A 12,539-nucleotide genomic window follows, 5' to 3' on the forward strand; every position below is an offset into this window, starting at 1 on the left:
TTAACTTTTTGGCACACTGCACGGCATGCGAGATTCTTGGTTCCCCAACCAGGAATTGAACCTGCGCCCCCTGCATTGGAAGCTCGGAGTCTTAACCACTGGACCACCAGGGAAGTCACCCTAATATCTTTTCTAAAAAGGTCATAACAATTCACACTCCTACCAATGTCTAAAAAGAGTTCGTTTTTCCTTACCTTTGACAACTTACTTCATTTTTCCCAATCTCTTGGGAAAGAGGGAGGAATGGTATCTAGTAATTTTAATAAGCATTTCACTACCTCCTGTTCTTTTACTGTTTTTATTTTCTGTCTCCTCCAACTAGAATAAGCATTCAATGAAGGCAGAGACTATGTTTCGTTCACCACTAAATCTTCAGAGCGTACATCAGGAACTCAAAAAATATTTGCTATACAAATGGATCGACACTAGTAAGGCTGAGTTTATTTTCATACATTTGTTACTCATTTGCTTTTCCTCTTCTGTGAATTACTGTTTGTGACTGTTATGGGCAAAATATAGCCTCTTCCCCACAAAAATGTCCATGTTCTATTCCTTGGAACCTATGTTACCTTCCATAGCAAAAGAGATAGGGAGACAATCCTGGATTATCGGGGTGGGCCCAATCTAACCACAAATGGGTCTTTAAAAGCAGAGAAACTTTCCCAGTTGTGATCAGAGGAAGATGTGATTAGGGAGGAACAGTTACAGAAATGCAATGTTGCTGACTTTGAAGATGGAGACGGGGTCCACAGGTAAAGGAATGCAAAGAGCCTCTAGAAACCAGAAATGCAGGGAAATGTATTCTCCCTTAGAGTCCCCAGAAAGGAATGCAGCCTTCCTAATACCTTGATTTTAGCCCAGTGACACCCATGTTGGACTTCTGACCTACAGAACTGTAAGATAATAAAGATGTGTTGTTTTAAGCTCTAAATTCACGACAACTTGTTACAGCAGCAATGGGAAACTATTACAGTAGAAAACTATTACAATAGGAAAGTAATACAGTAACCTTTCCTGGTTTTTCTCTAGATTGTTTGGCTTTTACCATGAATTTGTAGGAATCTCAGAAGGTCATCTTAAACCCTTTGTCAGATGTGCTATAAATATTTTCTCTCAGTCTAATATTGATCTTTTGACTGTTTTCTATATCGTTTGCCATGCCAAAAATTTTAATTATATATAATTAATTTTTTAAAATTTTCTAGGTTTTCTGCCTGGGTTAAAAAGACCTCTTGCAACTTCAGGTATATAAATATTCTTCTAAATTTTCTTCTGATTTAAAATTTTTTTTCCAGTTTTTATAGGTATATTTTTAATTTACTTAGAATTGTATTTTTAAATATAGTGTGAGACAAGAGTCTAATCAAATGACTTTCCAGGTAGGCAGTCAAACAAATATATTAAATAAATAATCCTTTCCTCTCTGAACCAAAATAGGAGTGAGTTTGGACGAGATGCCCTCGAAGGTTCTTGTTTATCCTTAAAATTCTATGATAACCATTAAAAAGTTAAATACTGCTTTTTTATTTCTATTAATTTGAAAACAAAATTAAAGTCTGATTAGGGACTATAGCTTTACTTATTGCCAATTTTAATATAAGCAGAATACCTGGTGATTCTTCATTTCCTCTTCTCTCCTTTGCTGAAGTTGCTTTAATTGCACTTGGAGCTGATTCTCCACTTGCCTCTGCTTATCCAGGACCTCCTGGTAACGCTCCTTCAACAGGGTTCTCTCTGTCATCATTTTATCCTATTGGTAACAACAGATGAGAAGTTTAATTCGCCAATTTCATTGCAAGAAACATTCACCATGTCCCTGTTCAAGGCACCATGCAGGGCGCTATGGCTGCAGTGTCTGATGCTGTAGCTAAATTAATTAGAATAAGCAAATGTAAACATCCAGCTCCTCAGTCACCTTACCACATTCCAAGTACTCAGTAGCTACATGTGAGTTGTGGCTACTATACTGGACAGCACAGATACAGAACACTTCCATCGTTAAAGGAAATTCTATTGTACAACACTGCGCTAAGATGGAGGGTGGCAACTTATGGCCTGTGGGCCAAATCCAGCCATCACCTGTTTTTGTTTTTGTTTTTAAATTTTATTTATTTATTTTATTTTTGGCTGCATTGTGTCCTCATTGCTGTGCACGGGCTTTCTCTAGTTGTGGTGAGCGGGGGCTACTCTTCATTGCAGCGCGGGGGCTCCTCATGCGGTGTCTTCTCTTGTCGCGGAGCACAAGTTCTAGGCACGTGGGCTTCAGGAGCTGTGGCACGCAGGCTCAGTAGTTGTGGCGCAAGGGCTGAGGTGCTCTGCAGCATGTGAGCGCTTCCCGGACCAGGGCTTGATCCCGTGTCCCCTGCATTGGCAGGCAGATTCTTAACCACTGCGCCACCAGGGAAGCCCCATCGTCTGTTTTTATAAGTAAATGTTTTATAGGAACACAGCCATACCCGACAGCTGACTGGCTGCTTTCACACTACAACAACAGAGTGGAGTGGTTACCAAAGAGCACATATAGCCCACAAAGCCTAAGATATCTACTAACTGACCCTTTCTAGGCTAATTTCCCTGCAGTAGGGAATAAGAGAAATAAGGTATTTTATCTATTAAGAGGAAGAAGAATGAGCAAAAAACAAATAACAGATCAACTACTCAAAATGCATCCAGAAACTGGACTCCTTACTGGTCATTAGCACTACAAATCGGCAGATCCACCAAAGAGTTGTGGGGCACTTGGTATTCAGATTGGTCAAATTGGCAAGCTCTCATATAAATAGGGAGCAGAAGTAAAGCTTCTGGGACTTCCCTCGTGGTCCAGTGGGTAAGACTCCACACTCCTAATGCAGGCGGCCCGGGTTTGATCCCTGGTTGGGGAACTAGATCTTGCATGCATGCTGCAACTAAAGCTCTCGCATGCCGCAACCAAGGCCCAGCACAGCCAATAAATAAATAAGTCAATAAAAGAGGTGAAGCTTCTAAGGGTCACAGTTCAGCTCTGCCCCCCCCACATTAATAAATCAAGAAAAGGAATGATTACCTTTCAAAGGAACACTAAACCTTAGAGGGTCAATTTAAAACACATTTGGTATGAGGTAACCGGTGTAAAATTTAAACAGAGCATTAAACTGAATTTGTTCATTAGACGGTAACTACTTTCAAAGAAAAGAAAGGTTTTAGAAGTGAATGGGGGAAAACTTACCACACTATGATAATAAAAAAATAAGGTCTCAAGATGGGACTTTAGCTTTGGGATAAGCTAGTCCTTAGTCCATGTACTGAAATGTGACTAAAGCTCCCTAAACAGATGACACCTTAGCATCATAACTTTAAAGGGATTCTGAACCTGAGGTCTATGGATAGGTGTGTATAAAATTTTTTGAGATGAGAATTCAAAGTTTTCAAAAGATTCTGAAAGAGGACCTTAACCCAAGAAAAGTTAAAGGTTAAGAAACAACTGATGAAAACTAGTAGATTAGAGGATTCTTTTCTTCTCTCTCTACTTCCTTATGGTACCTCTCTGTCCATAAAGCATCTTTTTTTTTTTTTTGCAGTACACGGGCCTCTCACTGTTGTGGCCTCTCCCATTGCGGAGCACAGGCTCCGGACGCGCAGGCTCAGCGGCCATGGCTCATGCGCCTAGCCGCTCCACGGCATGTGGGATCTTCCCGGACTGGGGCACGAACCCGTGTCCCCTGCATCGGCAGGCGGACTTTCAACCACTGCGCCACCAGGGAAACCCGATAATGCATCTTTTTAACAACACAGGATGGGGAGAAAACTCTAGTCTTCACGGAAAGAAGTCTCAAGGTACATACTATTAGTACATACAAATGGATGGCTTAAAGGCATACAGTAAATTACTTGATACAATTCTCATCTTAATAAGCCAAAGGGTTACACATTGTTACTTTTTTTCATTGATGGTGAATTGGTCCTGAGAGGCAGGAGTCACAATTTCAAATGTAGGCAGTGGGCAATTACTGTAAATGCATGAAAAGGGTAGCAAATAAAACGGGAGTAAAGTTCCCTGTATTGTCACTAAGCTTAATACCTGCCTAGTCCCAGTGCCTTTTTAAAAGCTCTATTTACGATAGCCCGGAGATGGAAACAACCTAAGTGTCCATCATCGGATGAATGGATAAAGAAGATGTGGCACATATATACAATGGAATATTACTCAGCCATAAAAAGAAACGAAATTGAGCTATTTGTAATGAGGTGGATAGACCTAGAGTCTGTCAGAGTGAAGTAAGTCAGAAAGAGAAAGACAAATACCGTATGCTGACACATATATATGGAATTTAAGAAAAAAAAATGTCATGAAGAACCTAGGGGTAAAACAGGAATAAAGACACAGACCTACTTGAGAATGGACTTGAGGATATGGGGAGGGGGAAGGGTAAGCTGTGACAAAGCGAGAGAGAGGCATGGACATATATACACGACCAAACGTAAGGTAGATAGCTAGTGGGAAGCAGCCGCATAGCACAGGGAGATCAGCTCGGTGCTTTGTGACCACCTAGAGGGGTGGGATAGGGAGGGTGGGAGGGAGGGAGACGCAAGAGGGAAGGGATATGGGAACAGATGTATATGTATAACTGATTCACTCTGTTATAAAGCAGAAACTAATAAAAAAAATCAACACACACACACACACAAAGCATGTGGAGAACTCGTTTACAACTAAAAATGTTAACCATCTGTCATGCAATGCAAATGAAGTACCATGTTCTACTGCTGTCAACTGACTATGGTGCTTTGTATTTTGGTTGTTTACTAAAATATAATCATATTGTGTTTTTAAAATAATAATAATAGGGACTTCCCTGGTGGCAGAGGGGTTAAGACTCCGTGCTCCCAATGCAGGGGGCCCGGTTCGATCCCTGGTCGGGGAACTAGATCCCACGTGCATGCTGCAACTGACGGTTCGCATGCCACAACTAAGGAGCCCTGGAGCCACAATGAAGGAGCCCACCTGTCGCAGCTAAGACCCGGCGCAACCAAATTAAATAAATAATAAATATTTTATTATTAATAATAATAATAATAATAATAATAATAATAATAATTAAAGCACGTGGGTCACACCACCACCCGAAAGAATACTGCCAAACAAAACACAACCCTGGGCCTCTTTTGGCCTAATGGCTTGCCAGTTTCCACCCATTTCAGACTGATGCTAAAGCTTATCTATAACCTCTTAGTTGGCCCCTTCTATTGCTATATCGTCAATGAAACCCTGCCTTACAACTGGGGGGACCAAATAAACACTCCATGTAAAGTGCTTAGAATAAGTGCTCAAGAAAAGGCGACTTCTCCTCCTTCCCCTGGAGGCCCTCCCCTAGCCTGGTTCTCACGCAGCACATTACCATCAGGTCTCGCATCTCTAGGATCTTCTTACTTGCCTGTTATAAATAACTCCTGAGTTGCTACTCTCTATTTAAAAGTTCTCATGTGGTTAATGTACTCCAATAACTTACTTCTTTCCATCTGCCCCTCAATTTCTTCAACTTGCACAAAATATCCACTTTCTTACCTGGTTTTCCTCTTTATTTCCGTTCAATTAACGTATCTTACCCTAAAGACCTCTTCCTGAACATAGGGTGCCTTTTCTAGCATTATCCTTCCTCTTGAAAAATGGACATTCAGATATCCACACACTTACAGGGTGGAAGTTTTGCCACAAAATGCCAGGGAAAGATCAAGGGGACCACTTTAACAAAAATAAATGTGAAGTTCTCTAAGTTTTAAAAACCAATTACCTATTTTTAAGTAAAAAACAGATTTTAAAAGTGATACTAAAAAAAAAAAAAACCAATTACCTAGGCATAAAATAGGAAGATACAACTAAACAATACATGAGAAAAAGACCTGATGGAGTAAAAGTGAAAGCTCAACAGTGTGACGAGACGGCCAAAATAAGCTGATGTCAGCTTAGGAAATGGTGTCTAGAATGTCACCATAGAACGACACAAGAGTTCCATTGTATTGTGAAGTAATTACACTGTATGTGCATTACTATAGTTAGCTCTCAGGATCACATTTTAAAAGAAACATTGAGAAGATGTAACATGTCTAGGTGAAAAAGTAACCAGGTTGAAGAAAAGACTGAAAAATATATCATATGAAGAAAAGAAGAATGTTAAAAAAACATCTGGGGATGTTTCACCTGGAAAGGTTCAGACTTAAAGGATAAGAGGAAAAAGCATTTAAAAAAACATTTTGAATATATTTTGGGCTAACAAGTAAAGGGATTTAGATTTACTCTACATAGCTCAAGACAGAACTATAACAAGAAGTTTTAGTGGTTCTGTTCTCACCTCATAATAAGATCTAACAATAAGAGCTATTTTCAAAATGCAATATGCTGATTCATGAGTAGTAAGCTTCCCATCTCTGGAGGTGATCAAGTAGAAGTTAGCTGACCATCTGTCAGGGATTTTATAAAGGAGATTCCTGAACCTTTTCCAACTGAGATGATGTGACTCTAGATCTTCTGCATTAATGGTTTCATACATGAAAAATTGCAGTTTAACTACTTACCAGATTCTTTTCAATATCTTGATCTGTGTTTACCTCTGAATCAGCTGTCTTAAAGTCAGTCTATAAAGAAAGAAACAATTATATTCAGAACTGTTCAGAGACATTCTAAAAGGCAGAATTGCTCTCGTCCTTTCACGGAGAAATCTGCCACAAGGAACTGAGAAGTTAACTTTTCGCTCTCTCCCCTTACCAGCTTCATAGCAAGAGAACTGTAGTTCTGGCAAATGTCCACTGACATCCATGTAGCATGAAGCATTTACCCCACAAAATAACCTGAACAAGACCCAACATCTGATGGAGAGACAAGCTCGAGACTCAGATAAGAATTCTGGCCCCTACAATTTACTGTGCTCATCCTTCCTGCTACAAAAAAGCACGCCAGTCACTAGAAGGCAGGATACACGGTACTTCTTAAGATGTAGGTCAGAGAATTAACAAGGATTCCTCCTGCAAGGTCGAAGATAGGAAATATGAATGCTAATGACCTATGCTCATCAATTACTCAGTGAAAGTGATTGTATGTAGGTCATGAAGTTCCTGGTCGCCACGATTAGACACGGGCTGTTACTTATTGAACACCAGAATGAAGTCATCACAGAGCACTCTATGAAAATAGTATGAGAGCTGCCAGTTAAAAAACAAGACAGAGTAGTTCTCCACCAACTATGAAGAAATATCTCCTGCCCTCAAAAAAAAAAAAAAAAAATTAAAAGCCCAAATTCCGTTTTAGTAGTAGAAACTTGATACTTGACCTGGACGGCAATGTTCTGAGAAAGCTTCAGGGAAGAGCTATCCTGATCATCATCCTGATCCACTCTGACTCCTTCAACCCCATTTGCTGGAGGCACCACAGGTGGGAAATCCAAGCCTGTGTCCCTGCTCCCTTCCTTTAGGATGGAGGCTTGTGGGGCCTTCTCTTCAGGACAATTCCCGGAGGCAAGCTGCTTTGTATCGCACCCTGCCTTAAGAGACCGAGTGGCAGGGTGGAGGCTCTCCCGGAGGCGTGTGTCCCCCTCCTCTCCCGCTGTGCTGGCCACGTCCTTCAAATCAGACTGAGACCCACCGCCAGAGAGACAAAGGGCCGTGGCTATCAAGTTTTCTCCTAAAACCGCCCGGTGCGCTGCTGAAGTGTCACCTGCTGATGAACCAGGATTCTGCTCTGGGTGTTCCAAATGGGCATTTCTGTTATTCTCCTTGGTTATCGTTTGGTTACTTACACTCGACAGAGGCGAGTTCTTGTGCTTCTGTGCAGGGTCTTTGGGGCTATCAAAAACATAAGATAAAAGGTTTCTCTCTTCACCCAATCTTAAAGAGGCTTAAATATATAATACTTTTAACATAACCACTAGAAGAACAAAACTAGACTATATAAACCCCTCCAAATTAGCCAAATGAAAAGGAACTTAGTTTCCACCCAGTGATTTCTGTCCCACACGCAGGGAGTATGGTGTGATGGTGAAGAAGCTGGGTTCAGGAGACACAGCGCAGTGAACAGTCACCAAGAAATGAAGCTGAGGAGCCAAAGGCTTGGGGGGATGCAGGTGAAATAGCCTGCTGTTAGTTAGAATATTTCATTTAGGTACATGTACTAATTTTGTCCCACATATTTTAATAAATAAAATATTGATTGAGAGATATTGTTTTAAATTCCACTCTCGTTTCACAAAAATAATTTTCATTCAGATTCATTTTACAGATCTTTGACCAGAACCACCAACAGCTTTCCAGAGCATAGCATCTTCACTTCAAGTTGCCTGAAGTACAGGCAATTTTGAACCCCAAATTGAAGCTGTCAGCAGAACTTTTACCCCAGATAACAAATATACACACACGTATACACTGAAATCGTTGTTTTATTGTTTGCTACAACCATTCACCATACTGCTTTTAAGAGATCTTCAAAACCTATTTACAATGACATCCAACATTCACGACTGTAAGTCTTTTACCAAGAATAATGCATGTTAAATTCCTTCGCTCTTAAAAAAAAAAAACAACTGCTTCTGTCAACTATGCCCTTAAGGACTCCAAACTAGTACTGACTGAGGCTTCAGGTCACTGTGCCTTCCTTTCCTCAATAGTACCTACTGTTGAAAATAAAACAACAGAGAGAGCACCTTGTGACATGAAAAATCTTTATAAATACTCTAAGCTGATTCCTTGCTGGGGGTTAAGTGTGGGGGGGACACTTAATTATAAATTTGGGCAGATACAGTACCTGGGTGTGAATCCTGACTCTGCTATTTACTAGCTGTTTAACTCTGGGCAAGTTACTTAACTTCATCTGTGAAACAGAAGTAATATTACCTACCTGATAAGATTATTGTGGGGATTACATGAGATAAAGCATCCGGTGTATTTAGTTCTGGCACACAGTAAACACTCAGTAAACCTTAGCTGTTATTATTATTACTAGTAATATGTGTCTGATTTTATTTATAAAATGAAGATCCAAGTTTATGGTTAGGTTTACTTAACATTTTTCCCCATTACCCACTTAATAACAAATAACAAATAATAAATACAAATGTAACAGATTTGTTACATTTATTAAGTACGCTGGAGTCAGACGAGCCTGAGTTCAAACCCTGACTCCAACAAAGCTTGGTAACCTTAGGCAAGTTACTAACCTCTCTGTGTCTCAAGTTCTCTCACCTATAAATGGGAATAATAGCATTAGCACCTACCTGCTGAGATTGTTGAGAGAATTAAATGTGTTAACACATATAAAGCAGCTAGCACAGTGTTATCTATTGTATTAGGTCCTTGGTACTCTACAAAAGAGTTGAGGTAGGGGACTTCCCTGGTGGCACAGTGCTTAAGAATCCACCTGCCAGCGCAGGGGACAGGTTCGAGCCCTGGTCCAGGAAGATCCCACATGTCACGGACCAACTAAGCCCGTGCACCACAACTACGGAGCCTGCGCTCTAGAGCCAGCGAGCCACAATTACTGAGCCCGCATGCCACAACTACTGAAGCCTGCATGCCTAGAGCCCATGCTCCGCAACAAGAGAAGCCACCGCAATGAGAAGCCCGTGCACCGCAACGAAGAGTAGCCCCCGCTCGCCGCAACTAGAGAAAGCCCGCGCGCATCAACAAAACCCAACATAGCCATAAATAAATAAATAAAAATTAAATTTAAAAAAGAGTTGAGGTAGGATACATAGTCAACCTAGTACAACATTATACATAACAATGTTTTAAGCACTGTAAAACAAGGTTGGGTATTCATAATTCCTGTCCTCAAGAGTTTAGCTGGAAGGCGAAATACATACGTGAAGCAGTAAGCCATATTAACAAGGCTATCTATTTACCTATAGATAGACATAGATACATATACACGTGTCTATATACATTAGATATAATGTGTGTGTGTGTATATATATATATATATGTATACACACACACACACACTGATGTAACATATAAACATATAGTTAAACAAACAGATAGTGCATGTAGGAGAAGGTGGGAAATGTTTGCATTTTCAAATGAGTTTGACCCCCTGTATTTTAATCTGTTTATTCAACAAATAATTAGCATGCCTGCTGAGTGTCAGATACTGTGCTGGGTACCAGATATACAAATATAGATCAGATAGTCCCTACCTTTAAAAAGCTTCATCTAATGCAATGTCACTAGAGTCAAAAAGGGGAAAGACGAACTACACCTCCGTAAGAAGCCCATCTCCAAAGCCCTTTACCCCAATGAAATCTTCCCAGTTGAGAGTCCCCACGTTACCTTAGACCGTCTGGGAGAACTTCGTCTGGTTTGGAAGCACATACACTAGACGAGGATTCCGGAGGACTGGGAGCAGTGGCCACCACGCCGGCTACCTCAGATGCTGCCATCGTGCTCTGCACGTTCAGAAACAAAGTACAGGCTACAAGTTCCAAAATTTCAAAACAAATAGATCTCACCCTCTCAGAATGTCCACACAACAGAGTCATATCAGGAAACAAACACAAAGAAAAAGTTGGGCTCCAGGAGAAAACACTTAAGGGTATTCTCTAGTAGGATATTAAAAGAGCCATTACATGCAATAGGTCCCAAGGGATATCAATCCTCACACGTCACTATATATATATATGTGTGTGTGTGTGTGTGTGTGCAAAGCTTTTTCACTTTAGGAGGAATGCAGTCTCACAGACCATGAGAATCTTCCAAATGATGCACATGCCTACCTACCTTGCCTAGTATCATTTACAAAGGATGTGATTTGGGGCCTAATATCAATAACAGCTTATATTTTAAAATCATTTTATGGCTGTTACATTAAAAGCATTCTCCATTAATTTGGAGATGTTCGTGTGAGAGAGAAAAAGCAATATTTTACTGGGCAATCCAAGTATCTTTCGCTTTTACTCTGGGTTCCCCACAGATGGGAAAAGTCTGACAACCGCTGACTGAGACTATTTAGAGTTACTAGAGGTGCCAGAGTATGAGAATCTTGGTTACTCCAGCATGAAAATGAGAAGCTGAAAAACACGGTAATCCAAGTAAGAGATGTTGCAGGACAAACTCACGCCTTCTATGGTGAAGAGGAAGAATAAAAATGAATATTGGGGCGGGGGGTTGGTGGTGTAACACAGGGTTAGTTTAAATTCTTGTTTTTATTTTAATAGCATCCCAGGTACATCCCTGACCCTCCAAGAGCGCACAGGGCAGGCATGGAGGCTGGGCTGTGTCCACACTTCAGTCCCAGGCCGGAGACCCCCTGTGCCTCAGTTTCCCTCATCAAATTATACGAGGCTCCCGGGAGAAAATGGGCCCCAGATCGCCATTACTGCTCGCACAGGTGCAAACGTCCTGCCCCACCAGAGCCCGGGCCGGGGGTCCTTGGCGCCCGGGAAACGAAACCACAGGGCACGGGTCCTACGTGCGACTCCGTGGCTGAGAGCCCAAAGGGGAGAGGGACAGGGACATCTGGCAGGAGGCTGCGGCAGGGGGCTTTAAGTCGAAGGAGCCAAGGGAAGCCCCGCATCGCAACCCGGCGGCGACCAGACGGCGACGCTGGGAGCGACGGGTCCTCGGGGGGAGATCGGGGGACGGTCGCGAAGGGGACAATGGGGGGAAGCGACGCCGGTGGTCCCGGCCGCCCTCCACAGGGGGATGGCCCAGCCTGCCGCTTCCTCCGGCCAGAGCCCCTCCGCACCTTGCCCTCGCCCCCCGCCCGGCTGCCACCCCCGTCCCACTTCTAGGCCGGGACCCCCGCCCCCCATCCCCGCAGCTCCCTCCACGCCCCCCGCCCCGACCCCAGCCCCTCGCGCCGCAGCCCCCGCCCGCGCGCCCGCCCCACACACACCTCCCGCGCCGCGCCCCCGGGAGGGAAAGGGGGGAGGGACGGGACTCACCTGAGCGGGCGGAGCGGGGGGAGGGGGCGGCCGAGCCTGGGGGGAGGGGTCGAGCGCCGGCCCGCGCGCGACACCTCCCACTTCCGGCGGCACGAGCGGCGGGGGCGAGGCTAGGCCGGCAGAGGAGAGGCCGCGATGGCACTGCGCCGCCCCCGACGGCGCCCTCTGGCGGCCGGAGCCGGCACCGTCAAGGGGTCGCGGACTCTGAGGAAGCCCCTAAGACACTAGTGGACTCTCCCGGGGCGCAGGGACTAAGGGAGATGCGACCGCGAGAAGGAAGGAGACTTGGTGGAGGGAGGACCCCCTCTAGGAAGATTACAGGGAGAGTCGGGGTCATGACGATCAGAGGAAGAAGAGGAACGAGGTGTTTTTAAAGGTCGCAACCGAGATGCCCTTTCCAGAGGACGCCATGAAGGAGAGGACCGTCCCTATAGAGAAGGTCCCTCTTGAAGATGCCCCGAGAACTCGGGGCGGTGAGCCCCCGCGAGGAGCACCCACCACACGCTGCTCTCTTAGTGGAGGATGCCCGAAGGAGCCGGCCCCCTAGAGCTGGTTGCTCCCGGCTGGTCGGGCCTGCAGGGGACCCGTCGCTGATTGGCTGCGCCGCCGGGCGGAAGTGATGCTACTGTCACTGGC

At 43.7% G+C, this 12,539-nt stretch overlaps 1 protein-coding gene across 4 annotated transcripts in view; it reads right to left on the reverse strand.

The window, feature by feature from the left end:
* RNF214 (ring finger protein 214) overlaps positions 1-11,998 on the reverse strand; it is a 52,098-nt gene extending 40,100 nt beyond the window's left edge. The window contains exons 1-5 of one of the 4 annotated variants that reach the window (XM_081239218.1): positions 11,904-11,998; positions 10,291-10,406; positions 7,302-7,812; positions 6,550-6,609; positions 1,610-1,750 (exon numbers count right to left, since the gene is read on the reverse strand). In XM_081239218.1, the coding sequence (XP_081095344.1) occupies positions 1,610-1,750; positions 6,550-6,609; positions 7,302-7,812; positions 10,291-10,400 (822 nt within the window). In that variant the 5' untranslated portion in view covers positions 10,401-10,406; positions 11,904-11,998. Of the gene's footprint in view, positions 1-1,609; positions 1,751-6,549; positions 6,610-7,301; positions 7,813-10,290; positions 10,472-11,903 lie in introns of those variants that run through there. The other 3 variants (XM_081239219.1, XM_081239221.1, XM_081239220.1) reach the window with 3 other exon arrangements.
* Between the last annotated feature and the right edge of the window lie 541 nt (positions 11,999-12,539).

Source organism: Mesoplodon bidens (assembly GCF_964165515.1).
Source record: "Mesoplodon bidens genome assembly, chromosome: 7".
Classification (NCBI taxonomy): Eukaryota; Metazoa; Chordata; class Mammalia; order Artiodactyla; family Ziphiidae; genus Mesoplodon; species Mesoplodon bidens.